We start from the raw sequence: 26,400 nt of genomic DNA, 5'->3' as shown, positions 1-26,400 counted from the left end.
TGGGGCCAGCCTTGGGTGCATGGAGCTCTGCAGGCTGGGCCAGCGGGAGCTAAGGGCTGTGAGATGCCACTCTTGGGGCCTGACCAGGCATCTGGGAACCAGGCCAGTCAAGGAGCAGCCAAGGAGCATCTGGGGGTGAGGTGGGGGACTCACTCACATTCAGGCCATCGTCCCACATGACCCAGAGTATTGAGTGTGGACTGTGCAAAGGCCACAGAGGGGACAGAGGCAGGGCGTGTCCACTGGTACTCCCCTTGGGTCTCTCAGGGGCTCAGCATCAGGCAGTTCTGGTGTAGGCCCCCAGCCAGCCACCAATTTGAGGGGCCTGTCTTATTCTCTCTGTACAATCTCCTCCTGTATAAGACATCCATCCCAAAAGGTATCAACTGCATGGGGCGTGGTGTATGGCATAAACAGTGTCAGTGATGACAGTCCCCTCTCTTCCTGCCACTAAGGGGAGCCCCATTGCTCTGGGGGTCAGAGAGTCTGGTAACAGCAGAGGTGGGTGCACCTGTCCCTACAGATCTGGATCCAAACCCAGTAATCTCCGAAAGGTTCAACAGTGTTATTAGGCCTTAATAATTTGTGAAAGGCATACTACTTGTAACTTCTCAGTTAAAGACAGACAGCTGGTAGTACCATTACTACTACCGTGATTCTCATTTTCATAATCCCCATCCCTCTTACAGACCCCTAAAGCCCTGGCTTGCTCCCTCCTGGCTGGGACTTGTAGACAGAGCCATTCCGCTAGGGCAGAGTCCTGCATCCCCCAGCTCTGTGACCTTGATGGACCCTGCAGTTCTCAGTTGGCTCATCTGTAAAATGTGTTACCAACGAGGTTTCCCCTCTCAGTTCCGCACCGGCCTGCGTGGAGGAGAAGGAGACGGAGCGTTCTGCCGTGAAGATGCGAGTCAGGCAAACTCTGAGCCCAACCTAGAACCTGGAGTGACTATTACTATTACTTGTGTGTAGTTAATTCCAGCAGGGCAGTTCGGCTTCAGGAGCCTGGCAGCACCCCCAGCTGCCCAGCAAATGCCGGGGGACGGGCAGGGCGAAGGGGAAGTCAGGCAGGTAGACAGACTCCGGCTGGGTCCCTGAGCGCCCCGGCCAGCCGCCGCCTGGGTTTCCCCGAACGCCTCTGGAAGGTTCTGGCCTGAGCAGCTCGGGCGGCCGGGGGGTGGGGCGGGGGCGGGGCAGGGCGGGACGCTGCAAGCCCGCTGCTGCACGGAGGCCTGGGGTGATGCCCTCGCCCCGCCCCCGTGGGCGGGCCCGGGCAGTCTTAACGCGCCCCTGCGCAGTGCTCGGCCTCCGCCGCCGCCAGTCGCCGCCGGAGACGCCGCGCCGCCTGTGCGTCTCCGCGTCCTCCCCCTCGTCCTCCCCATCCTCCTGCCCGCCCGGCCGCGCCATGGAGGGCTACCACAAGCCTGACCAGCAGAAGCTGCAGGCCCTGAAGGACACGGCCAACCGCCTGCGCATCAGCTCCATCCAGGCCACCACGGCGGCCGGCTCGGGGTGAGTGCCGGGCACGGGGACCGGGAGGGCGCCGTTCCGGAGGCCGCGGTCACCGCGGGCGCGCCGACTCCGTGTCGCGCTGCACGGAGCCTCCTGGAGGGAGGCGGCCGGGGCGCGGTCAGGTGGCGGGGACGCGCGCCTTGCACGGCCCGGGCTGGAGGCGCCTTCCGCTGCCGCGCGCGCTCTCGGCCGGGCTTCCGTCCTGTGGGCCAGGCCTGCCCCTCGCCGGGCGCCCGCTCCCCTGAGAGTCCGCAGCGCGGGGACCGGACTGGGGAGTCCCGTGCCGGGAGGCCCACTGTGACCGCGCTGTCGCCCGGCCCTGCGCTCCACGCGCGCGGCCCTCTGTGGGCGCCGCTACCAACGTTCCGCCTTGCGGGTGGGGAAACCGAGGCCCCGAGATGGAGTCAGGTGCCCAGTGTGACACACGGCGAGAGCTGCTGTTGAAATGCGGGCTGCCTGACACGAGAGCGCCTGTTTTAATACCTCATTTTGCGGGGAGACTGGAGCCCGGCCCTCTCCCCACCTTACACGACGACTCCCCTTCGCAGCTCACGTTCCTGCCACCCGTGGTTTGGGGTCCGAGTCTGGAGCAGGGTTCTGCTGAGATGCTGGGCTTGGAGAGTGGGGAATAAGGCGGCCATGTGGGTGCAGAATCCCGGCACGCGGCCTGCAGGGGAGGTAGAAGATGGGACCTGCGGCTGGAGGCGGGAGGAGTGGGAGGGGAGACTTGAAAGGCTAAGAGAAGCGAGGACCAAGTCCCAGGGCCAGGCCAGCTGCCAGAGGCACTTTCCCCGTGGCAGAGGCGGGAGGCCCATCCCCCAATAGCCTTTCCCGCCGGCCTTTCTGGCTCAGAAGCTTTAGAAAGGCTGCTGCTGATTCCAAGGAGCTTCCTCCGAAGGTAGCAGGGACCATGATAATAACAGGCCAGCGTGCAGCTGGAGGCATTGGGGACAGTTGGGAGGGTCGGCCTGTGAGTTACTTCAGAGGCTGCTTCCCACTCTATAAAATGGGAACAGTAGTAGCTCCCATGCCCTGGAGGGTTTCAAGGATTCTGGCATCACCCTTGGGCCCTGGCATGACAACTGGGAGACTGCACTGTGCCAGGCTGATGAAGTGATTTTGAGGGTTCGCTAGGGGGTGATTTCCAGGAATCTTTCCAGCCCCTCCATGTGCTGAAAGCCATGACAGAATTCTGGCTTCTGGCCAGTGTCTTATAGGGTATGTTTGTTATTAATGAGTAAATCTGTTTGACTTTCAGGATGGGGACTCATCACCTTTAAGAGCTCCAGTTCTCAGAAGGGATTAGACCTCTCCTGGCAGGCACCTTCTCTCTCAGCCCATCCCCATGTGTGCCTTGAATCCATTGTCTCCACTGGGTTTGTGTGGGACTTACCCATTCTGTGTGGTGTTCCTTGCCGAAGCAGGGATTGGGCTTCCTTGCAGTGCCCCCTCCCCAGCCTGGCACACAGTAGGTCCACACAGCTGGTATTGCTTGCTGGGTACTACTAGGTCCCCTTCTCTTGACCGTTTCAGGGGGTCATTCACCCTGAAGGGTTTTATTGAGCCCTACTCTGTGCTGGGAGCTTGTCTAGCCAGGTTCTTGGGGATCCATCTGGAGAGACGGCAATTACCCGGTTAAGTCTGTTACATGTCTGAGCATCCTGCAGGCCTACACATGACCTGCAGACAATTCGGGGTCACTGAGCACCCAACCAGGCATCCCTGGTGTGACATAGAGCATCCTTTATTGCTAATGCTGTTTCGTGCATTTTGAGAATAACTGTTGGAAGGAGATGCTTTTACGTTTCCTGACACTGGGGTGTTAGGCAAGTTGCCCAAGCTGGTCATTGGTGGCTGGCTGTTCCGTGTTACCCAGCGAGGGGCTTGTCTTGATTGGAAGACTTTTGGGCCTGGCCATTCAGCGCCAGGCTGGACAATGGAAGTTGGAAAGGGCAAGACAAGTGCAGTGATGGAGGGTCTCGGTTGGGTCAGCTTGAAAACACTGGGAGAAATGAGATAACATTACAAGCATCAGGAGCTCCCAAGGGGAAGTTGGAAAGGGGACAGCCCGGTGCAGAAATGGCAGATGGCAGTCAGTCTGGGGACACTTGGAGAGAAATGACATCACATCACATAGAGGCTCCCAAAGAAAGGGGTGTCAGGTGGGTCTCCTGGGACTTTGTTAGGTAGTTAAAAACCTACAGGCAAAAGATAACAGTTTGTGGTGGCTGAGAGTTACATCCAGGTTTACATTGTAATAATGCCTTTTGGAGGAACTTCTGAGCTCGGAAGCTGTCCACTTGCCAAAAGAACGAGCGTGTCTAAGACTGATTCCTGTGTATTTGTTAGTGTGTGAAGATGCGGGAGAGACTTAGAGAAAACTTTTTTTACAATACGAAGTAGTGGTGCTGTGCAACTGCTGTCACAAGAGCGGGGTTCAGGGGTGTATGCTGAGCTGTGTGTGTGCAGAGATGGCCAGGGAGGACCTGGGTGCAGGGCAGCATTCCAGTTCCTGGATTTTTGCCTTGAGGCCCTAGCCCCTCCCCACAGGGAGTGAGGCCCAGTCCTGAGGCTCAGGCCCGGTCTGGGCAGTAGCCCCAGCCAAAGTGACCCTCTTGACAGGATGCCCCTTTTCTGGGGAGCTGACGCCCTGGGGTCTTTCTATGGTCCCCCGCAGGGGCTGTGCTCACACATTGTGGGTTCAGGATTGGGGAGGTCCTGATTTCTTGGTAGCTTTCCCATTCCCGTGCCATCACCAAACCCATCTGTGGAGCTCCGCAGGCCCTGGGCAGCGAGGACACTGGCCTCTGTGTCGGAGGAGCAGAGGGACAAAGCCCTCACAGAGAGCCCTTTGTGGAGGCAGCACTGACAATGGCCGGAGGGGCTCCAGGGTCCTGTCCTTCCACGTGCTGAAGGAACTGTGGCAGGGCCCAGCGCATCCAGGTTTTACAAAAGTGAAATCTGGTGGCCTCCTCCGAAGGGGCCTGGCTGCTGAGGCTGGGGATGAAGATTTTGTAGTTCTCATCGACCAGGGCTCGGCTGTGGCGTTATCCAAACAGCGCTGTGTGTTGTCTGTGGACCCCTTCAGAGTTAGGCCTGAACAGGGGCAGCGGCCATGCCTTTAAGGAGTCCCTAGTGCTCTGACCCACAGTGTTGCGAGGGCTGCCTGGGGGTGTCGTGTCTGGCCAGACCTGGCTGGTGGGCATGGGGAGACAGGAACCTAACCCCAGCTTTGTTCTGAGCGGCTGTACCCTTGTCCCAAAGGCCCTTCCCGTCTCAGGGCAGGTTCCCCATCTTTAAAGGAGAAGTTCACAGATAGGTGATTTTCCAAGTGGATCCCTCAGGAATGGGACTGGGGGAATGGAATGAGCAAGCCCTGGGGCCCTGCCACCTGCCGTTGTGGGCTTCACATCTTGGAGGGCCATGTGACTTTGAGGTGGCTGAAAGCCCATTCCTGCTCCCCAGCTCTGGCTTTCCAGGGGTGCTTCGGCCGAGGGCTCGGAAGGGCTCCTTTGAGTCTCTGGCCCCATAGAAGCCCTGTCAGGGCCTCCTCCTCCTTTGGGGCTGCTTTCCACCCCAGCCTGGTGCTGACTGAGGCAAGAGGACAGCCCACTGAGATTGCCCCAGCAGCATTTCCCAACTCGGTGTGAAAACACGAGGCTGTCCTAGAGTGACTCAGTTCTTTGCCTAAGAGACCTCTGAACTCAGCAGGGCGGGTGCTGGACCGTGTTTCCTGAAACCCGGAACCGGGAACCTGCCTAGGGTCTGGCTGAGATGTTTTCGGGGTTTTGCATCAGCTCTGACTGCTTCGTGGCCCCTGTCATTGCACTGGTCCTTGGACTTTGCTTCTTTAGGCAGGCCTGTGGTCACTAGAGCCTGGTCCCACCAAATCCGGAACTTTCTTGTTGCCACAGACCACTGCTGAGGGCCCTGGATGCTGAGGGCTGGGACCTGCCCAGAGGTGGGTCCTTAGGCAGTCCCTGTGCTCTTGTCCTAAACAATGAGGCAGAGTCTGCCCAGAGTTGGTGGGGGGAGAGGGCTGTGGGGCCAAGATGTTGGACTCCAGCAGCAGGTGGGTCTGGCTGACTAGGGCGTGCGCTGTTCGGGCTTTGTGCTCAGAAGTTGCACTTGGAGCCTGAGTGAATCTCTGCAGGCTGCACAACAAGACCGGGGACTGCGGACATTTGAGAACTTCCTCTACTGGGCTCCCCATCGTTTATCCTCCTTTGAAAAACAAATCTGCAACAGCTCCATTGAGGTATAATATGCAAATCGTAACATTTATGTGTACAGTTTAGTGGTTTTTAGTAAGCTTAGTACATTTTTAAATAGATTTTATTTATTTATTCGAGAAAGAGAGCACGTGAGAGAACACGAGTGGTGGGAGGGGCAGAGGGAGAGGGAGAAGCAGGCTCCCTGCTCAGCAGGGAGCCCGACTCCATCCCAGGACCTTGAGATCATGACTTGAGTTGAAGGCAGATGTTTAACTGACTGAGCCCCCCACGTGCCCCGTAAATTTAGTAAAATAACAGTGATTTACAATAACTTTTAGTGAATTTGCCACATCCAATTTTTTAGGACTCTTCATCACTCCTGAAAGGTCCCTCATGCTCATTTGCACTCATCCCCAGCTCCCAGGCAACTGCTAATCTACTTTCTGCACATCTAATGCTTCCAGACATTTCACTTCATCCTCATACAGAATGGGATTTTTGGGGTCTGACTTTTTTTTCACTTAGCACATTTGGAAGGTCCTGCATATGGTAACCTGTAGCAGTACTTAATTATTTTTGTTCCCGAATATTCCATTGTGGGGATGTACCTCATTTTGTGTGCTCATCAGTTTCTCTTAGCATTTTGCTCGTGTCCTTGCTCTTCTGATGGTAGAATTTGTGACCTTGGGCAAGTCACTTCCCTTCTGTGGTTCTTAGTGGTTCCATCTTCAAAATGAGGAAGAGGTTAGACTTCATCTCTGATACGTTAGACACAAATACTGAACCACTGCCATTTTTTCTGTGCACTGTGCCAAGGTCTTTACACACACACCACCTCATTCGGTGAGGTTCTGTTACTATCTCCAAGTTCACTGAGGTTCAGAGAGTTTACACCTAGAATCTCAGAACCAAGGTACATCATTTAGCATTTGTGCACTCTGTGCCAGGTGCTGTGTTCAGGCCCGATGTTGTGTGTTCACAACAATGAAAAGGCTCAAAGTCCCTCCCTTCGTGGAGCTTGTGTTGCAGTAGGATAAGTAGGCAGTAAATAGGCATGTCATGTCAGGTGGTGACAAGTGTAAGCAAGGGGAAGAAGGGGTATTTGTAGATAGTGTAGTCAGGGAGGGCTTCTCAGAGGAGGTGGCATAGGGGTAAACCCCAGAAGAAACGCTGTGAGGGTCTGGAAGGCAGTCTTTCCAGGCAGGAGCCAGCAAGGGCAGTTCCCGGAGCAGGAAGAACAAGGACTGCTTCCAAGGGTCACTTCCATCCTGCATCCTGGGATTCCCTTCTGAGTAGTTTTGTTTAAATAAATACACAGCTAGAAAAGAGTACAAATAATGCACGTACGTTATAAATAATACACCTGGATGTGCCTACCACCCAGCTTGAGAACCAGGACATTGCAGTGCTTTAAAACTCCTGGGTGTCCCTCCTCCTCCCCCAGAAGGAGAGTCACCCCGAATTGTGCATTTTCATTCTGTTGTTTTTCCTTATCATTTTATAACATTTGCAAATCTCCATAAATTGAATGGTCTTCTCCGGTCTGCAGATCCTTCTGCAGTACGCTTTGCTCACATGGTAGATTTGTGAGAGTAGGTCGGCGCTGTATCTGTGTGGTTCACTTGTTGTCACTGTCCTGCCGAGCATTCTGTTATCCGAGTGTGGTGTGAGTAACCTATTGTGCTGACACACACGTGGGTGCCTCCAGGTGTGGCCGCTGCAGGCCATGCAAGGACAGCCCCTGTCCTTCCTGGAGTACACCTACGGTGCCGTGGCTGGGCCGTAGGGAATGTGCACCTGCCCTGGCTGATTGGTTTCTTTGTAACTGTTGAAAGATGACTCAGGTTTTCTATTTCTTCTTGAGTCAGTTTTGGTGAGTTACGTTTTTTCCTAGACCGTTTGCTGTTTTGAAATTTCTTTGCATCTCGTTGTTTGGAGTATCATTATCTATTAGGTCTCTCATTCCTTTTCTAGTAACTGCCCTTCTTTTTCTGGATCCTGCCTTATCAGAAGTTGACTAAATTTGTATTCTTTTTTTAAGAGCTAACTCTTGGCTTTGATGTACATATATATATTTTTTGTATATTTGTTTCCTATTCCATGAGTTTATTTTTTAAATTAACATATAATGTATTATTTGTTCTATTTATTATCTTTCTACTGCCTGAGCTCACAGCATTTTTATAAACTCTTAGTTTCTTAGCTATGGGTTTTCAGCTCTTGTGGTTTTTACTTTCTTCATTGGGTATGTATTCCTTCTTCACAACAGATTATTTCTCTTCGTACTTTTACACACTGAGGTTTGCCTCAGTGAGGCTGTGGTAGGTGCTTGGCCTCCCGGGTTTTTTCATTTGTCAGGAAGCCTCGTGACTCCTTGTAGTGCGGGCCCAGCTGGAGTATGACGGGAGAGGGGTCACTTTATGGAGGCCAGCAGTCATATGGCTCGGTAATGGAGAGCAGCCTTGCCAGAGTGGTGAGGGACCTTCCCTCTGCTTCTCCTGCAGGGAAGCTGGCAAACAGGTGGGGTGTGTGCTAAAGGGAAGAGTGGGGAACGCCTGGAAGAATAGGTAGGACCTTTGAGACACTTAGGCCTTGCTCGAAGCAATCAATGCCCTTTTCGTAGACTGAACGAATTGGGACTGGAGGTGCATTGTTCAGGCCAGTGCAGGTCTGGGACAAACTTGTAGCCCCCCTCCCCATATGCATCACAAAGAGTAGGATGCAAACCTCCCCCCAAGCTCTCCCCCCCCGCACCTGTCTAGCTAGTTTACCTCCACGGGTGTGTCACAACCCCACACACCCCGGCAGGGTGGAGTTGGGGGGAGCCTCTACCCACAGATGTCCCTTCCCCACCCCAGACAAGCTGGAGTTGCAGGGGAAGCTCAAGCCCTGAAGCCACAGGCTCCAGACACTCTCAGCCCTGAAGTCCCTCTAGCAGGTTGAGCTTACAGGTAACCATCTCAGTCTTAGGCTCATTCCTTCCCCTCCCGCCCGCCCTGTGGTCCGCAGGGCGTCTCAGTCCCGGCCGGCACAGGAGGAGTTGGAAGTACCGGGCAGTTTGGCATCTGGCCTTCCAGTGGATGGATGGTGGTGGCCCGTAGTGACCAGGCTTCAAACGCATTATCTTACTGGGCTGCCCTGCATCCTACCTAGCATCCCTGTTTACAGATGAAAGAGCTGAGCCTCAGGGAGATGAAGCCCTTGCCCTGTGTGTCTGCGCTCTGTGGGTGCTCAGACAGGCCAGCAGGGAGGCCAGGATGCAGGCTTTGGAGGGGATAACCTTGTGGGCTTGCCGCTCACGGACCTGGCAGGGAAGGGGTACTCTTCAACTTCTGGTGTCTCTTTCCTGGCTGATCTTCTCCCTCCCTCCCCATCTCTGCCCCGGCCTGGGCATGCTTCCACCATGTGCAGAAAGGGCTTGTGCCACACAATGGATCCCTGACGTCCCCAGGGGGGTGGGGGAATGTCGCCCTGGGCTCACCGGGTGGGCGGGTCAGGGGTAGCTCCTGCACCTGCCTGCCTGCCTTCTCCCCTGAGCGAGTTGACCTGCCGTCCACCTGTGCCCTTCCCCAGCGTCTCCTTATGGGGTCATCACTTCTGAAACAGGATCCTCAGAGACCAGGCTGCCCCAGGAGGCCGGGGAGGCAGGAGGTCAGCCTGGCTGGTGTTGACTAGGCTGTCCTCCAGCTAAGTTCAGCGCGGGGTATGAGGGGGAGGGTTCCCTGCCCTGTGAAGCAAGTTTTCCTATTTATGTCTCCTCACCTCCCTCTTTCAGGCCTAGTGTCTTTCCCCCATGACCCGGAGTTCATAAAGACGGCTAAGTATAAGCTGATGGTGTGCCGGGACCGCTGTACTAAACCAGCATGGACCGTTCTGGGTTTCTCTACTAATGTGTCTGCGCTGGGAGTGACTCACCCCCTAACCTAGTATGGGGAGCTGACCAGCAGGGGAGGAGGGAGGCGCGCGTGAACCCCAGGTGCTGCATGTGCCCTTGGGTTTGGCATTGGGCATGTTTCCGTGTCGGACCTCCGAGCAGCTCCGAGGGCTGCACTGAGACCCGTGGAGCGGGTGGCTGGGAGGCCTGTGCCCTGCAGCTGATGTGTTCACAGAACTGTGGACCTGGGGGCCGTCAGGGCCAGCCGAGAATTCCAGCATGGCCTGGTCCCCGGACTGGCGGGCTCAGGAGGGTCCTGAGAGACCTCCACGAGCCTCAGCTAAGGTCTGACCCTTGCACTTTCTGTTGTTCATGCAAATTGGTATTTGAAAGGAACTGCATTTAGAACAAAAGGCTAAAAAAAAGGGGGTCGTCCCCTGACCCCACCACTCCAGGACTGGAAGGACAGCTTCTTGCTTTCATGAGCAGCCCCTCCGTCCTGGTTGTGGGCAGAAAGGGTTGTAATTTTTTCATGATCAGAGCCCTTGTGGAAGACAAGATAATATGTGTTGCCTTTTAAATTCCGCACAAAAGCTTGGCTACTAATGGCGATGCCAGCCTTTCTGATGCTAGTTGAAAAAGGGCCAAGTAGTCCCGTGATGCCTAGGAGAGTCTGAGGCCCCAGTTTCCCAGCTGCCAGCCCTCTGTACTGAGGCTGCTGGGAGCTTTGTGGTTCTTCTGTGAGTCTCCCTCCCCTACCCCCTGCCCACGGCCTAAGACAGCCAGGACCTCTTGGGGCTTGGGAAGGCAGGGTACCCCTCACGAGTGGGCAGCGTCCTGAGCAGGGCCCCTGGCATGTAGCTCGCTGTCAGACAGAGTGGCCACCGCTCCTCGGCCGCTGTGGCCTGACAGCTGCCACTAGAAGCGGTGAGGTAAGATCCAGGCTCTACTCTCCAGCCTCAGCACTGCCTCGCACTGGGTCCGTTCCGGGCCCCAGGAGGGTGTGACCCCATGCCACCCATAGTGGCGTCTTTAGGACTGCTTCCAGCCCTTCCAGGAACAGGAGCATGTGGCTTTCTGATTAGCCAGGCCTCTGGCTCCTTGGCATATGCACCCCCAGGTCCCCATACTTGGGCCTGGGGAGAGCCCTGTCGCTCCGAGGCTCGGGGCCATGAGGCATGCGTCTTGTCTCTCCCCTGGCCCACAGCCACCCCACGTCATGCTGCAGTGCCGCGGAGATCATGGCCGTCCTCTTTTTCCACACCATGCGCTATAAGCCCCAGGACCCCCGGAACCCTCACAACGACCGCTTCGTGCTCTCCAAGGTAGGAGCCCAGCCCACCACCCTTCCCCTGGGCCAGGTGGCACACGGGCCCTGTGCTGGCAGCGAGGGGTCTCTGAGGGGACCCATCCCCTGGTGTCCACCGGCCCGGCCCACCCTTTCCACCCGTGCCCCCTGTCCACCAGCCCAGCCCACCCCTTGGTGCCTCACCCCGTGCCGACCCACAGCAACACTGAGGCCAAGTTAAGAAACAAACAGCTGAATTCATCAGGGACTGTGAAAATGATCTGCTGGCTGTTCTGCCCATTTTGTGTGAACAGGAGGGACTCCAGTCCAGGCGTGGGGTACAGCGTTGAGGCTGGGTGCTGCACGGCTCTCTGTGCAGGGCTGGTGCCCCCAGGGCCACGCCTGCTGGCTTGGGAGTGGCAGGGCCCCATGGCAGGCTCTGGGCTGAGGCGCCCGAGCCCACCACCACTCATGCATGACAGTCACAGCCGCAGACCATGCCACGGAGCCCTGAAATCCACCTGTACCCAGGCCTGGTCCTGTGGCCTCTGGGCTCCCAGGGCAGGCATGAGAGCTTAGAAGTCTGTCCAGGTCAGCTCCCATGCCAGAAAGCAGGGATTAGGGCGGCCGGCTGCCTGCTGGGGTTTTTGGCACGGGCAGGCGGCACAGCTGTGCTCCCCCTGCACCTGTCCTGGGGCCCATTCGGCCTTGGCTGGGGGAGCCTCAGGCTGTGGAGGCACCGACGGCCTTCACTTGCCGCCTCCCTGAAAGGGCTGACAGGCTCGGCCAGGCTCTGCTCGCAGTGTGCGGTTGAAGCAGCCCCCAAATACTGGCGACCTGGATGATGCCCCTGGGCCTCTCATCTCCACCCACCCCTGACAGGGCCACGCGGCTCCCATCCTGTATGCCGTCTGGGCTGAGGCCGGCTTCCTGTCTGAGGAGGAGCTGCTGAACCTGAGGAAGATCACCTCTGACTTGGATGGGCACCCCGTCCCGGTGAGCACCCCCACCAGAGCAACCGGCCTCGGCGAGCACTTCCTGTTTCTCAAGGCGTGTGGGGAGGGGAGGTGGGGTGCCACTGAGAAACAGAGGGTGTTGAAAATGGGGGAAGAGGGCGTTGAGGTGAAGAAGGAAGGAAGTGGGTGTCTCCAGGGCACACTCTTCACCCCAGGCTGGGGCTTAAGGGCAAGGCCTTTTGAAGGCCCAACCTCCCTGCACCCCCAGGGCCACACTGGCCTCGTCAACACAACTTGGGAAAAGAGAAAAGAGGGTCATGGCGTGGTCAATCTGAGGGTCACAGCGGGGTGCTAGGGACACCCCAGGGAAGGGCCCCAGCTTTACTCCCCCAGGTGCTGGCCCCTGTAAGTGTTTGGAGTTTGTAGGCTACCGTGAAAACTCACCTCCCATCTGGGCACCCACAAGGGCTAGGTGTTTCCTGAGTCTTGTCATGAATGGGTGTGAGGTGGGTGATGGGGGAGGCTGAGGTCTCCCAGCTGCCTGGCGGGCACGGCTGGTATGTGAACCGCACCCCCCATCGCCGTTGCTGGAGAGTGAGAGCTCACACTCTGGGTGCAGGCTGCCTGGGGCTGGGCCTTTCTGCACACCCAGCCTGAACCCGCCTCGGCGGGGCCCTGAGGCCAGGGACCTGGGAGGCTGGTTGCGGGGGGAGGGCAGTGTCCGCTCTCCGCTGTAACTGTGGTCCTCTCTTCTCTAACAGAAACAAGCTTTCACCGACGTGGCCACTGGCTCCCTGGGCCAGGGCCTCGGGACCGCTTGTGGGATGGCCTACACGGGCAAATACTTCGACAAAGCCAGGTAAGACTTCCACTCCCCAACCCTACCCTCAGTAGTTTTGGGAGGGGTCCTCGGCGGCCAAGCCTTAACTGTTGCCCCCAGGTACCTCCTCTCGGGCCCCACGGCCCCATGGTCTGACAAAGCGCCATAGGCCCAGGTTCGAGCCACTCACCTTTATCTTGGGGAAGGAGTTTATGTGTTCTACAGGGTCCTGGGCATCCCTGAGCCCCACCTGCCGGCCAGAGACGAGACAGACGTTGGGGAGAAGGGCCTGCAGAGGGTAGGCAAGAAGCCTGGTCAGGGAGATTTGCCATTCCAGCTCAGGGCGGCTTGGAGGAGAACCCCCTCGCCTCAGGTCTCAGTCTCAGGGCTTTGTGGTGAGGCCGGGTTTGGCCTGCAGACAGGTGTCTGTATGGGTAAGAGGGGAGGAGAGTTGGCTATGGATTCAAGGAAAGCACGCGTCAGATTTGAACCCTGGGTGTGCATCTGCAGTGTAGGAAAGGTCCCCGGGCTGCTCCGAGGGGCCTGAGTAGGAGGATTCCTGGAAGAGGGGCTTCCCCAGTGCCCTACAGTCCACCCCACTGGCAAGAGAAGGGCCGTAGCCAGGGCGGTCGTGAGGGCGTGGTGGTGACCATGGGCCCACGGAAGAGAGGGACTGCAGTGAGCACCTACTGTCTGCAGGGGAGGGAGATCCCAAGACCACTCTCCAGGAGTGGAGCTGAGGCTGTGAAGCCTCCCAGACCCTTTTGGGGCCAAACTCCGCTCTACCAGGAGCGATTCACCATGAAGTGAAGAAGGACGCGCAGAATGGGATGTGTGTTTAAGAGTATTTTATTTGGCATAGAACCAGAGATGTGAGTTAATTATTCCCTACAGATGCTTGAAGTAATTCCCTGTGAAGGGTCATTTCCTGACCCTGACATAATGGAGCAAGCCAGTGGAGGGAGAAGTTTAGCTGCGTTCCCAGCAGCCAGGGTTGGCGAAGGCTCAGGCTCTTGGACTGTACCTGGCAGGGAGGAGGGGACAGGCTGTCGGGGGAATTAGCCTGCTCCCAGAGCCGGGGGCCTGCTAGACTAGATCTGGCCTCCTGTCATGTTGCTCCCATCCATCCACCAGCAAGCGTGGGTCAAGTTGGCTTTCTTTACTTTCTCTCTGAAATATGTTTGTTTGAATTCTCGAGTGCCAACTCATGTGAAAAATATAGAAATGCATTATAAGGTAATGAACATTTTCCTATTCTCAACTACCTCCCATGTGAATCTCACTTAACGGATCCTGTTTCCTCCGTGTTCTTGTGAGAGGAAACGTACAGATCAGTAACCTTCGTGCGTGTACAGTTGTACATTCTGCTTTTCAGAAAAATAGAAAAATCTGAACATGGTGCACATTTTCTTCCTTAACTGTCGAGAGCTGGTTTTGAGGATTGCATAAGGTTCTTTCTGTTTTATGGCTATGCAGTAACCCCTTGGGCAGTCCTGATGGGGTGGGATATTCGAGGTGCTTTTCAAACACGTCTGGGGCACGTGTTAGGGTCCCTTATCTTCAGGGCAGTTTGTGACCGTGGGCCTTTGGGGCCCCCGCTCCAAATCCAGCAGGCCTCCTCGGGTCTCCTCGGGACCCTAGCACGCCCTCCTGACCAAAGCCTGTGGCGGTGCTCTGCCCTTGGCCCCCACGGGCCTTCCACAGCAGCAGGTGCAGGGCTGGGAAGGCAGCCAGCGTGCTTCCGTGGAATCTCTTCCCAGGTAAATCAGATTCCCTAGTCTCTCTGGCCTGGGCACTGTTGGGCTGCTCACTTTGGGAGCTGCTGTGCCAGGCGCACCACCTGCAGCATCTCTGGGCCCCCAGTGCAGCCTGCAGAGGGGAGGGGAGAACAGCTGGGGGACAGGACACCGCTTCAGGGAGGAACAGGGAGAGCGGGGTGGGGGGAGGCTGGCATGCTGGAGGCCACAGAAGGGAAAGCAGCAGGCACCAGAGGGAGGATGCAGGAGTCCTCCCTGACCTCGGGCCCACACGAGTGCTGAGTCATGCTGACAGTGTGGCCCTGCCCTCCCGCCTCTTCCCCAGCTCTTCCTGCCATGGGCTTGGAAGCCCCGGGGGCCCTGAAGCTGGGGTCATTCAGCTACAGCCAGCTCCAGGACTGCTGCCTGCTGCAGTAGCAGAGTGCCTGTGTCCCCGCTGAGCCCGGCCTCAGGAGCCTCATTGCCCCCGGGGCCACACAGCTGGACGCTGGGCGGGGAGTGGGGAAGACCTCCAGGCCCAGTGCTGCTCCATCTGTGTGCCTTCCTGGATGGCCCGGAGTGGACCTTGAGGGCTGGGCGCTCAGACCAGTGTTTGAATCTCCGCTGGCCTCCTCCCCAGCTGCGTGACCCTTAGACAAGCCCCTTGACCTTTGAGCCTGTTGTCTTATCTGTGCGGTTTGAGAGTGACAACTGTCCTTAACCTCAAGGACAGGGCTGCTCAACATGGAGAGCCCCCCGGGTGCCATGCGCTGGCCTGGGGGTGATGGGGTCCAGAGCCGGCTCTGTTCACTGGGTAACGTGCCCCAAGTTCAGTGCTTTTTTACCAGGTCACACTGCCTTTGAAGCCGTTGGGGTTGCCTTGTTGACCCAGGACAAGGCCCTCGGGGTAGAGACAGGGCTGGGCATGAATCTTAGGGTGAGAACCAGCCTTGGAATCTTGGGGAGGGCCCGTCCTATGAGGCACCGTCCCCATAATGATCGCAGTCCTCGGGAAGGACCCTTCTCCCCTGTTAGTGTTCGTGACCCTTCTACCTGACAGCTTACCCTGGGATGCTCCTGGCGGTGCGTCTTGGCCTCCCCAGCCCACTCCTGGGATCGAGTCCCCAGGGCTCCCCAATACTCCTAGTTCCTGCACAGGTGGAGAGAAGCAGACCCACCCCACGAAGGTGGCTCAAGCCCTGTTCCCCCAGTGAGAATAGTAACAACGCCCCCCACCCCGCTGCGAAGTCTTGTTCATTTTACTCGTGCCCTAATCACCCCTGTTCTCTGGATCTTAGGTAGCAGAACCCTGCCTGTGGACGCAGGGTGGGCAGCTGGGACGTGACTGACAGCACTGTTACATGTCCCACGTGGCTGTTGCTCCCTTCCCTGGGGGACAGGCTCTCCAGGAGGGACGGGCTGGGAGCACGGTGCCCCAGGTGAGAGGGGCTAACCTCTGACCCACCACCTTTGCACAGCTACCGCGTCTACTGCATGATGGGCGACGGGGAGCTGTCCGAGGGCTCCGTGTGGGAGGCCATGGCCTTCGCCAGCATCTATAAGCTGGACAACCTGATTGCCATTCTTGACATCAACCGCCTGGGCCAGAGCGACCCCACCCCCCTGCAGCACCAGGTGGACGTCTACCAGAAGCGTTGTGAGGCCTTCGGGTGAGTACGGGGCTATGGCCTGCGTGGCCTCACCACCCCAGAGCCGTCTGAGCTGGGAGCTTTTCAGGTCCAAGGACTGAGTCAGCCAGAGGCCAGGCCCCCTTGAAAGGAGGTATCTGTTCTTCAACGTCTAGCTCACAGTTTCAGACTTAAGAGTGGCAACCCAGGCCACCGGCCTAGAGCTGTAGCCTGAGGCCCAGTGTGAGGGAGTTCCTTTACTGGTGATGCTGGCAGATAGTGCTCAGAGCACTCACGTCCCACGACTGCACACGTCCTCGCCCAGTCCTTGGCTGGGGCGGGACGAGGGGCCCAGCGTGGGACTGAGGGATGTGGCTCTCGAGGGCTTGGAGCATCCGTCCGGGGGCCGCGTCCTAAGCCAGCCCCAGGGGGCAGAACAGGCCCCCTCTCTGAGTAAAGCGGGCCGAGGGGTGTGAGTGGTTGAGAATTGGGAGTCCCGTGTTGCAGAGCAGGGAGGTCGTCTGGGTGGGTGTTAGCTGGAGCAGCCCTCACCTCAGTGACCCTTTCCTGCCCCGGGTAAAAGCCGAGCTGCAGTCGGGGCTCCAGGGGACCCGTGCCCCCACGCTTAGCCTCTGGAGAGGCGTCTGGAAAACCCTGGGCCCAGGCCTCGGGGGCTGCCCTTTGTAGAGGAGTCTGCACAGAGAAGGTCAAGGCCAGGTTGCTCTCCCTGGTTAAGCAACACCCAGGGTTTGTGATCTCTGATGACTGACCTGATAAAGAAAGTGAAGAGAGGAAATGCTCCCTCCGCCGGAGGAGGAGGAAACGGGCTGCCAGGTATCACAAGAGCCTCCTCAGGCCACACGGGCTAGGGACTTGGAGCATAACCCCGGGTCTGGAACCCATGTCCTGAAGTCCTGGCTGCATCACCACCTTGCCTTGTGACCTGGGGCAGGTTATTGCGTCCTCAGTGTTCGTCTCTGTTTACATGTCTGTGAAATGGGGGCAACCACAGTGCCCAGCCCCAGAGCTGCGGCTTCAGCGGGGTCATGTGCGTGGTGCCCACCTGGGCCCTACACAGAGCCGGCACTCAGGACACGCCAGCTGCTGCCTTATTACTCTTTTTTTATTTTTAAAGATTTTATTTATTTGACAGAGAGAGATCACAAGTGGACAGAGAGGCAGGCAGAGAGAGAGAGAGAGAGAGGAGGAAACAGGCTCCCTGTGGAGCAAAGAGCCCGATGCAGGGCTCGATCCCTGGACCCTGAGATCATGACCCGAGCCGAAGGCAGCGGCTTAACCCACTGAGCCACCCAGGTGCCCCTGCCTTATTACTCTTAACGTGACCGAGTCCCAGAAGGGACGGCGGTAAAGGGAAAGTTTGCCTGGCCCCGGCTCCTTCCCTCACATGTTTGGCAGCCTGGCTATTTTTTATTTTTGAAGATTTTATTTGTTTGAGAGAGAGAGAACATGAGCATGGGAGGGGCAGAGAGGGAAGCAGGCTCCCCACTGAGCAGGGAGCCGGATGCGGGGCTCCATCCCAGGACCCGGGAGCATAACCTGAGCCGAAGGCAGAGGGTTCACAAACTGAGCCACCCAGGTGCCCTGGCCCATTTGATAAATGTTTCCAGCACTTCACATCCAGCATCTGTGGAGTAACCAAATGTGTTCCCTAAAGAAAAGTTGAGCCAAAATGTTCTTGAAGAATCTAACAGCAGACAGATTCCAGAGCCAGGGCGGTGTTCCCAACACAGCTTTCAGGAAACTAGTAGATTTCAGGAAACAAGTAGGTCAGGAGTGAAAGAGAAAATAAATGAACCAAGCTTTGAATTACTTAGGAAAGAGAAAGAAAATCTGTTCCAGGCAAACAGGATGTAAAATAATGTAAAAAGGGCAAAGAAAAGAGAAAATAAGATCAAAAGTGGAAAAGTCTTCTTAGGGTTTTTTGGTGTTTTTTTTTTTTTTTTTCTTTTTAAATCATTTACTTGAGATAGAGAACATTGTGGGGAGAGGCAGAGGGAGAAGCAGACTCCCTGCTGAGCAGAGAGCCTGATGTGGGACTCAATCCCAGGACTCCAGGATCATGACTTGAGCTGAAGGCAGACACTTAACCGACTGAGCCACCCAGGCCTCCCTTTAGTGTTTCTCAGACCGCAGCCACGTGTCAGAGCGAGGGCTGCCCTTCCCAGTGGCCTGGCGCCCGCTGCTCACTCTTGGCTGTCTATCCACAGCTGGCACACCGTCATCGTGGATGGACACAGCGTGGAAGAGCTGTGCAAGGCCTTTGGCCAGGCCAAGCACCAGCCCACGGCCATCATTGCCAAGACCTTCAAAGGCCGGGGTATCCCAGGTACGTCCATACACTCTTCCACCCCACCCCTACCACTGCACCCTGTGGCCAACCGAGGTGTGGGGTTTCCACCAGTGGGGGGCATGTCTCTGAGGTCCCGTGTCTGGGGAAGTGCTAGTCCTTTGACGCCTTACACCAGGTGCACGGGGCTGGGTAGGGGCGGGTAGGGGCAGGTAGGGGACGCGGTGCTCCATGAGATAAGTCAGCAGTCCACGTGGTTGAGCTTGAACTGGAGCCCAGGTTGTGCGGGAGGAGAGGAAGGCCTTTGGGAGGACCTGCTGGTAAGGAGAAGGGACAGTGGTGTGACACAGCCTCCCACACCCTCCCTGGGTGTCACCTACACCGCCTCCTTGGCCGCTCTAGCTATCTGCCCTGAGCAGAAGGGCTGACGCCAAGTTGGGAGAACCCGGGAAATCTGGGTCCTCCCCCAGGAGGTAAGCGGGGTCCCCTGCATACAGGGGTGAAGTACTTCCAGGGTCCTGCATGGGCAGAGCCTAGAAGGGTCTAGAAGGTGGCTCCTGGCTGGCCCAGAGAGCAGTGCAAGTGTAAGCAGCTCCCCAGCACGCAGGCCCCTTGGATTCCGAACCCCTCGGGCTGAGGCAGCCCTCGCCCCTGTTAGACATGGGAAAGTGGGGCTGAAGGGGTCGGGCACTTGCCCAGGTCCATGGGGCCTAACTGCAGACCCCGGGCCAGCTTCTGCACCACATGCCCCACTGGCCCACCTGCCATGCGGCAAATGAGGACAAGCACTGTCCTGTGGAGAAGATACACGGCTCTGGGGCCTTCGGGGAGGGGGTGGACCTCAAGGAGAGGACTCGGGGGTATCGTCATACCCCGGCACAGCCGCCTGGCACGGATGCCTTGGTATCTCAAAGCTTCTGGGGGGTCCTGGGGACCTAGCAGGGGGGCTGGGTGCTGTGTGGGAGAGTCAGTCCTTGGCTCTGCCTGGGCTGAGGTGACCTCAGAGGAGGGGGCTCTTCAGCCTCGCTGGTCCCCACACAGCAAGGCAGCATGGTGCAGGACGCTCCTGGGTGCTCTTCTGCTGCACCCCCGTGCGCTGGGGGACACCCGGCTAGTGCTCACCCTGCTCTGGGTCTAGGCTTCCGTTCTCCTGGCCAGGCTCGCTCCTGACCGACCCATTCAACAGACCGAACGGTATTTCTGCAGCAGGGGCCTCCCTGCAATGGGGAAGGTGGTGTAGAGGCCCACGCGTGCCCCCCAACCCCCCGCACTTGGGTGTGAGCCAGCTCCAGGAGACCTGGCTGCTGGTCCGTGGGGGCTGGGCATGTGGACTCCTGTTCACCCAACCCCAGTCCCCCAACACGGGGCTGTGCTTCACAGCGTTGCAGCCCTGTCTGCAGCCCCTGGCCTGCCCTCTGCTGTTGGAGGGTCAACCCCATGCAGCTTCCTGGTCCTTGGGAGCTCTGGTCTTACCGGGCCCGCTGCCCTGCTGTGTCGTACCCACAGAGATAGAGGACAAGGAGGCATGGCATGGGAAGCCCCTCCCCAAAAACATGGCTGACCAGATTGTCCAGGAAATTTACAACCAGATCCAGAGCAAAAAGAAGATCCTCGTGACCCCCCCTCAAGAGGACGCCCCGTCAGTGAGCATCACCAACATCCGCATGCCCAGCCCGCCCAGCTACAAAGTTGGGGACAAGGTACGGAGTTGGGCCCTGCTTTTCTGGTCTAGCTGGGGTGGCCGTGATTCTCGGGTTCCCCGAGGCTGGGACCAAGATGTGTCTTCCCTGGGGGGCTCGGAAAGGGAGAGAGGAGAGATTAGTTCAGGGCGAGGAGGAATCCTAGATGTCGATCCTGCCATCTCCTCTGTGGAAACAGCCAACTGTGTGACTGTTTTCCTACAGAGGCTCAGAGAGGGCAAGAGGGTGGCCCACAGTCACGCAGCAAGCTCCCAGCGGCACTGCGATCAAAGCCGCTGGCACCTGAGTCCCCTTATCTCTGGGTCTTCAGCCTGAGTCCCTAGGTCCGAGCTCAAGACGCCACCGTGTCCAGCCTAGCAGAGCCGAGGCAGGCCTGTCCTGCTCCAGGGCACTCCCCCATGTGATCCCACAGCAGGCTTGCCCTGGTCCTCTGTCTGTTCCTGTGCAGGGTGGGGTCAGTTCACAGACCTCTGTCACAGGGGTGGTAGAACATCCCCAGCCCTGATGAGACAGTCAGTCAGTGTACGAGTTCCCACTGGCAGCCTTGCAGAAGATTAATTTCCACTGGACTGTGTGGTGTTAGACTTCCCTTTTCTACCCTTGTTTTTATTCGCTTCCTCCCCAAATGCTGTGACCTCCAGAGGCTGAACCAGGCTTCCGGCCACATGCCTCCCCCAGTGCTCAGGGCCCCCATGCTCTTCTTCCCATAGATAGCCACCCGCAAGGCCTACGGACAGGCCCTGGCCAAGCTGGGCCGTGCCCACAACCGCATCATCGCCCTGGATGGGGACACCAAGAATTCCACCTTCTCGGATATCTTCAGAAAGGAGCACCCAGACCGCTTCATTGAGTGCTACATTGCGGAGCAGAACATGGTGGGTGCTGGGGGTGGGCAGGTGGGCCCCAGGCCAGCGACAGCCTGGGGCTGAGGTCTGCTGGGTGTGGAGCAAGGCTGAAGTCCTCCTGCTCCCCTGGGCAGCTGTGTTGGCAATGCCAGGTGCCTGCTGGAGGCCAGCCCAGGGACACCCCAGGAACAGCTGGGACCCGGCCCTGACCTCAAGCAACTGCAGCGGCGAGGGAGAGGAATGTGCATGTGCCGCTCTGGTGCACACGTACCGGCTGAGTGGACGGACAGCAGAGCTAGGTGGGCTGCAGGTGCACACCGGAAATGCTGTCTGTAGGCCACGTGTGGTGTTCACTGGGCTGTCTCGTGGTAAAGGGCTTTCCAGGTGGTAGGGCAGCCATAGTCACAAGGCTGGAATGTGCTGGGTCCAGCAGCCGTGGTCCTCTCCCCGAGGACACCAGCCTGGCCTGCAGGCCTGTAGCACCTAGAGCTTCCTTGCTCAGAAGGCCACCAGGCTCTACCACATGCAGAGTTCTTTCTCCACTTGAACTTGTCTCTCTGGGGCTTCTAGTCTTGGCAGCTGGAGGGTCTGGGCTAAACTGGCACGGTGTGTGGGCTGGGGAGGTCAACGTCCGTGGAAGGTTCCAGAGCTGTGGAGGTGGCAGCCGACTTGGAGCCACTGCCTGCCCTCCATGCTTCCACGCCGGGATTTGGGTCTGGAGCTGCCTCAGGCCTAGAAGTGCGTAGGGAGGACTGGTCTCCGCAGAGGGCTGGGGGTTGGCGAGGATGCTGGGGACGGGGTTCGCAGAAGCCTGGGAAGGAGGGAACGTCCATGTCCGAGCTTCCTAGCCTTCTCTGTGGAAAGGCCTTCCTCATTTGCTAGGAAGAAAAAAAGAAAAAAAAAACAAAAAAAAAACAGTCCCAGGAACAGAACTTTAAAGAGAATTTCTGAAATGGTCATTTCAAGTCCGAGGAGTTTATGGACAGACAGACTGAGGAAGCCCTGGGTCCCCTGGAATCTCCTGCCTGGGAAGAGGAGAATTTGGTCACCAGGGTGACCGGTGCCCCCAGCCCTGGAGAAGGGCGTGAGACTCTGGGCTCCTCGGCCACCCTTTCTTTTCTCGTCGGGGCTGACGCCACTGCCATCTGCCCCTCAGGTCAGCGTTGCCGTGGGCTGTGCCACCCGCAACAGGACGGTGCCCTTCTGCAGCACCTTTGGGGCCTTCTTCACGCGGGCCTTTGATCAGATCCGCATGGCGGCCATCTCAGAGAGCAACATCAACTTCTGTGGCTCCCACTGCGGCGTGTCCATCGGTGAGTTGAGCGGGGCCAGGAGGCTTGCCGCTGCCACTTCCCTGGACGTCAGGACCAGGAGGTGTGGCGGCGGCGGGGGGTGGGGGGTAGGATTCCATTCCGTGGGTGGGGGATTCATTCATGTCCTCTCCCACACCCCAGGGGAAGACGGACCCTCTCAGATGGCTCTGGAAGATCTGGCCATGTTTCGGTCCATCCCCACCGCAACGGTCTTCTACCCCAGTGATGGGGTGTCTACAGAGAAGGCGGTGGAACTAGCAGCCAACACCAAGGTGGGGCACGTGGCTGTTCGCGACGTGGGGGCGGGGGTCAGCAGGCCGGCACAGCACTAGCCGTTCAGCAACCCCCCCGCCCCCCAGCCAGGGGACTGTCTCCTCATCTTGCTGCTGCCGCCTGGGGCTTATAGAGGTTAGACCAGGAAACACAGGATACACACCACCCTTTCTGCCCCGTGGCCGACGCTGCTGACCAATCACTGTGCTCTGTGTCCGTGAGAATCCCAGCATCCCAGGTCTCTCTGGCTGTTGATGCCTGGCTCCGCCCCGAGTTGGGCTCTCCAGGACAGAAAGAATGAGCTGAGTGGTCCTGACCGAGGGCCACAGTGCCATAGACCAGTGTCCCCTGTGAGTCCCCTTCCTCTGCCAGACGCACCTGCAGGGAGCAGCCGCACTTAGAGACTAGCCGACTGGAAAGGGAAGCCGTTTTCTGTGTGGGGCTTGGGGCTGCATAGCCATGGGGCTGCTCTACGCGGGGAGTGTCTGGAGAGGTGCACGCTCCAGAGGACGAGACTCTCCCTTTCCCTGCTGGAGGGGGGTGGGAGCCAGCATGGGGACAGCGGGGTAGAAGTGGGCAGGTGAGAAGCGGTGGCCTTTCTAGAAAGAATCTTCACCCCCAAGGCTGCCCGTGCATACCACGTCCCGTCATTCTTTGTCATTGTGTTTTGTTCTAGGGCATCTGCTTCATCCGGACCAGCCGCCCCGAAAACGCCATTATCTATAACAACAACGAGGACTTCCAAATCCAACAAGCCAAGGTCAGTGCCACTCATGGCCCGGTGAGACCCCACAGCATGCCCAGAGCCAGGGTCCGCCCCCGGCCACTGGTCCCTGAGCCTCACTGGCCCCGGTGTCCTCCCCAGGTGGTCCTGAAGAGCAAGGATGACCAGGTGACTGTGATTGGGGCCGGAGTGACCCTGCACGAGACCTTGGCTGCTGCGGACCTGCTGAAGAAAGGTGAGGAGGGCCCCATCCGGTCTTAGATCAGGCACCAATGGCGTCCACAGTCTTGGGGGTGAGAAGGGATTTCACCTGATTAAATGGTAGTAGTGACAAAAGCCACCATTTATCAGCATAGGGCTTAAACTCATGACTCTGAGATCAAGAGTTGGACACTTAACTGAGCCCCTCAGGCACCCCATAGAAGCCCCCCTTTGAGCACTTTGGACTGTGTAGCCAGCATGATGCTGAGTTCCAGGACCACAGTGACCGGAGGCCCTGCCCCGTGGCCCTGGAGCTGAGGTGCCCTAGCTCAGTGGTCCGATAACTAGGCTCAAATCGCCACTTAGTGGGGTACTACCTGAGTTACTCCGCATCTCCATGCCTTAGTATCCCCATCTGTAAAGTGGAGATACCATCACCTTTCCAGTAGGGCTGTCCTGAGGATTTAATCCGTGTGACCTAGAGTTATCATCACTATTATTATCACCAGGGCAGGCTCGCAGGTGTTAGCTCCTGACACAGTAGGAAAGGTAGGAGCCCCATGGAATCATAGCAGATGCCATGGTGTGGCCGTGCGGAACAGGATGGAGAAGACAGACAGGGGTGTCCTCAGAAAAATGACCTCAGATATGAGAAGGAAGTGATAAGCAGAGGCCCGGGCAGAGGGAACAGCATGTCCAGAGCTCCAGTGAGCTGGAGGGAAGCCAGGGGAGGCCCAGCCCTGTCAGAGATGGCGATCCCGGGGGAGGGCTTCAAGAGGCATGGCAGAGTTTGGCTCGTCCTTCTGAGGCCGTTCTGCGGGGTCCTCGCCTGGCCTGGCCCCTGTGCCTGCAGGTCCCCTCCCCTCCCCTGGTGAGCCCTGGCCCTGTCTCACAGCAGACACCGGGAACTGTCCTCCGGCTTTCCCTGTATCTTCAAAGGCGTCTGGGAAGATGAGGCAAAACTGTGTGGGCCCCTGCCGGCCACACAGTGTTCTTTGATGGTCCAAAGGCTGACATTCTCTGGCTCAGGATGTGAGAGGAGACAGACGGGCGTTTCTCTTCCCTGAGACCAAATGCTCTGAATTCAGGGTGCAGGATGTCGGAGGACGTGGGCATCATAGATAAGCAGAGGGAGAGGGCAAGCCACTGGGTGTTGGCAGGCACTACTCAGATGATGGGGGCAGAGGGACAGCCAGTCTCCCCATGATAGGGATAGACCCAGGCTTTTAACTGTGGGACAACTCTTAGGACACCCCCACTGACCTCACCCATGCAAGGACACACCCACAGCACCCAGCACCTTGCCCTCAGCCATGCCCCTGTGTTCTCTCCCTTCACAGAGAAGATCAACATTCGCGTCTTAGACCCCTTCACCATCAAGCCCCTGGACAGGAATCTCATTCTCGAAAGTGCACGTGCTACCAAGGGCAGGATCCTCACTGTGGAGGACCATTACTATGAAGGTAACAGGCCCTGGGCCAGAGAACCAGGGGCAGGTGGATTAGGAAAGGGCTGGACGCCTCTCCTTCATCCTGCCCCAGGATGGCAGCCTGGGCCCAGGAAGCCCAGAGCCATCCCTTGGAGCAGCTGGGACTCGGCCTCCTGTGGGCCCCAGGCTTGGCCAAGGACCCAGCAAACTTGGCTGCTGATGTGGCTTCTTTGAGCCGCTGCTGCTCAGGGAGCCCAGGAGGATCTTGACCTTGAGGCTAAGAGGAGAAAAGGTGGCTTGTGTCCCTGACCCAGTTGTGCAGAATTTCTGTCTTTTATGGGTCTTTTGTAAAGCAGCCCCCCACAAGCACACACCAGCCCTCCTCCAGGGCAGGCTCCAGGAGAGAAGAGGTGGGCTTAGACTCTGAGGTCAGGTGCAAATGCTCACTCATCTAGGACAGCTGCCCAGGGCATGGTGTTAAAAATGATTCAGAGGCCACATTGGGCTTAGGAAAACACAGAAGGATCATGATTGATTGATGATGTCTGCTCTGGCTCTGGGCATGGGGGAGGGCGGTGTCTGTGCTATCTTGTCATCCTTAGAGCAAGAGAAGAAACTTGGCTTGGCGGGGCCGGGAGGACACACCCGCTGCTCAGCCTGAGGCCGCATCCCCTGACTGCTCTCCTTTCCTCTCGCAGGCGGCCTAGGTGAGGCCGTGTGCTCTGCCGTGGTGGGCGAGCCTGGCATCACCATCACCCGCCTGGCCGTGGGCAAGGTGCCAAGAAGTGGGAAGCCTGTGGAGCTGCTGAAGATGTTTGGCATCGACAGGGACGCCATCACACAGGCTGTGAGGGACCTTGTCGCCAAGGCCTAGGGAGAGGAGGGGGTCGAGATTAGAGGCTCTACACATTCCTGAAATTGTGGCAAAGGTGCTTGGAAATATATGGAGAGAAGTGATAAAATATATGTTTTGAGACAAATGACCTGGCCTGGTCACGTTTATTTGACGAGAACCGAGCTGCTACTGGTAGGGGCAGTGGTGAGACGCCAGAGTCTCGTGCAGTCCCCTCCCCCGGGCCCCCCATTGGCCTACAGCCACCAGAGAAGCGCCGCCACGTGACCGCAGCCTGCCTCCCGGCGCAGAGGCTGAAGCCCGCTCTGTCCTCTGGCCCCTCAAGGCCGCACAGCCCAGTGAGCAGAGGGTCCCCCCCGCCCCCGCCACCCTGGGCAGGGAAGGGCATTATCGTACAGGCCCAGCTCCTCCCCACATGCCCACCACACCAGTAACCTCAGAGAAGCAGAGAGAAACAGCAGTGCCCATCCTGGGGAAGGGGGCCCTCAGGTTGGCGTCAGAGCAGCTGGGGGTGAGGGAAAGCGGGAGGCTTGGCTCCCACCTGGCCCCACAAACCAGAAGTCTCAATCCCTCGACCCCTGCAGAACTCCCTCCCCCTGAGTCGTTAAAATGCAGGTTCCCAGGCCTTGCCTCTGGTGCCTGGTATTCCCTCTGACGGCTGGCCCAGGAGCACATCAGCACACCTGGAGCGGCACAGATGGCCCTGACCCGCTGCTGGGGGGGGGG

At 57.9% G+C, this 26,400-nt stretch overlaps 1 protein-coding gene across 4 annotated transcripts; it reads left to right on the top strand.

Moving 5' to 3' along the window:
* Positions 1-1,320: 1,320 nt before the first annotated feature.
* On the top strand, positions 1,321-25,804 carry LOC111143747 (transketolase). 4 transcript variants are annotated; one of them, XM_022497583.1, is made up of 14 exons: positions 1,321-1,512; positions 10,808-10,925; positions 11,771-11,884; positions 12,606-12,703; positions 15,879-16,070; positions 18,257-18,375; positions 19,843-20,036; positions 20,747-20,911; positions 22,038-22,194; positions 22,336-22,466; positions 23,144-23,227; positions 23,333-23,426; positions 24,733-24,855; positions 25,520-25,804. In XM_022497583.1, exons 1-14 carry the CDS (start codon positions 1,406-1,408, stop codon positions 25,693-25,695), a joined length of 1,872 nt encoding a protein of 623 aa, XP_022353291.1. In that variant the 5' UTR covers positions 1,321-1,405; the 3' UTR covers positions 25,696-25,804. The 4 variants fall into 4 exon arrangements, with proteins under 4 accessions (XP_022353291.1, XP_022353292.1, XP_022353295.1 ...); XM_022497584.1 differs by having other exon boundaries at positions 23,144-23,248; positions 23,351-23,426; XM_022497587.1 differs by lacking the exon at positions 11,771-11,884 and adding an exon at positions 2,982-2,984 and having other exon boundaries at positions 1,343-1,512; positions 10,829-10,925.
* The last annotated feature ends 596 nt before the right edge of the window (positions 25,805-26,400 follow it).

This window comes from Enhydra lutris, unplaced genomic scaffold (genome assembly GCF_002288905.1).
Source record: "Enhydra lutris kenyoni isolate GAN:26980312 unplaced genomic scaffold, ASM228890v2 scaffoldscaffold10, whole genome shotgun sequence".
In the NCBI taxonomy this organism is placed as follows: Eukaryota; Metazoa; Chordata; class Mammalia; order Carnivora; family Mustelidae; genus Enhydra; species Enhydra lutris.
The sequence above is the reverse complement of the archived record's forward strand: the minus strand, read 5'-3'. Positions and strand labels throughout refer to the sequence as shown.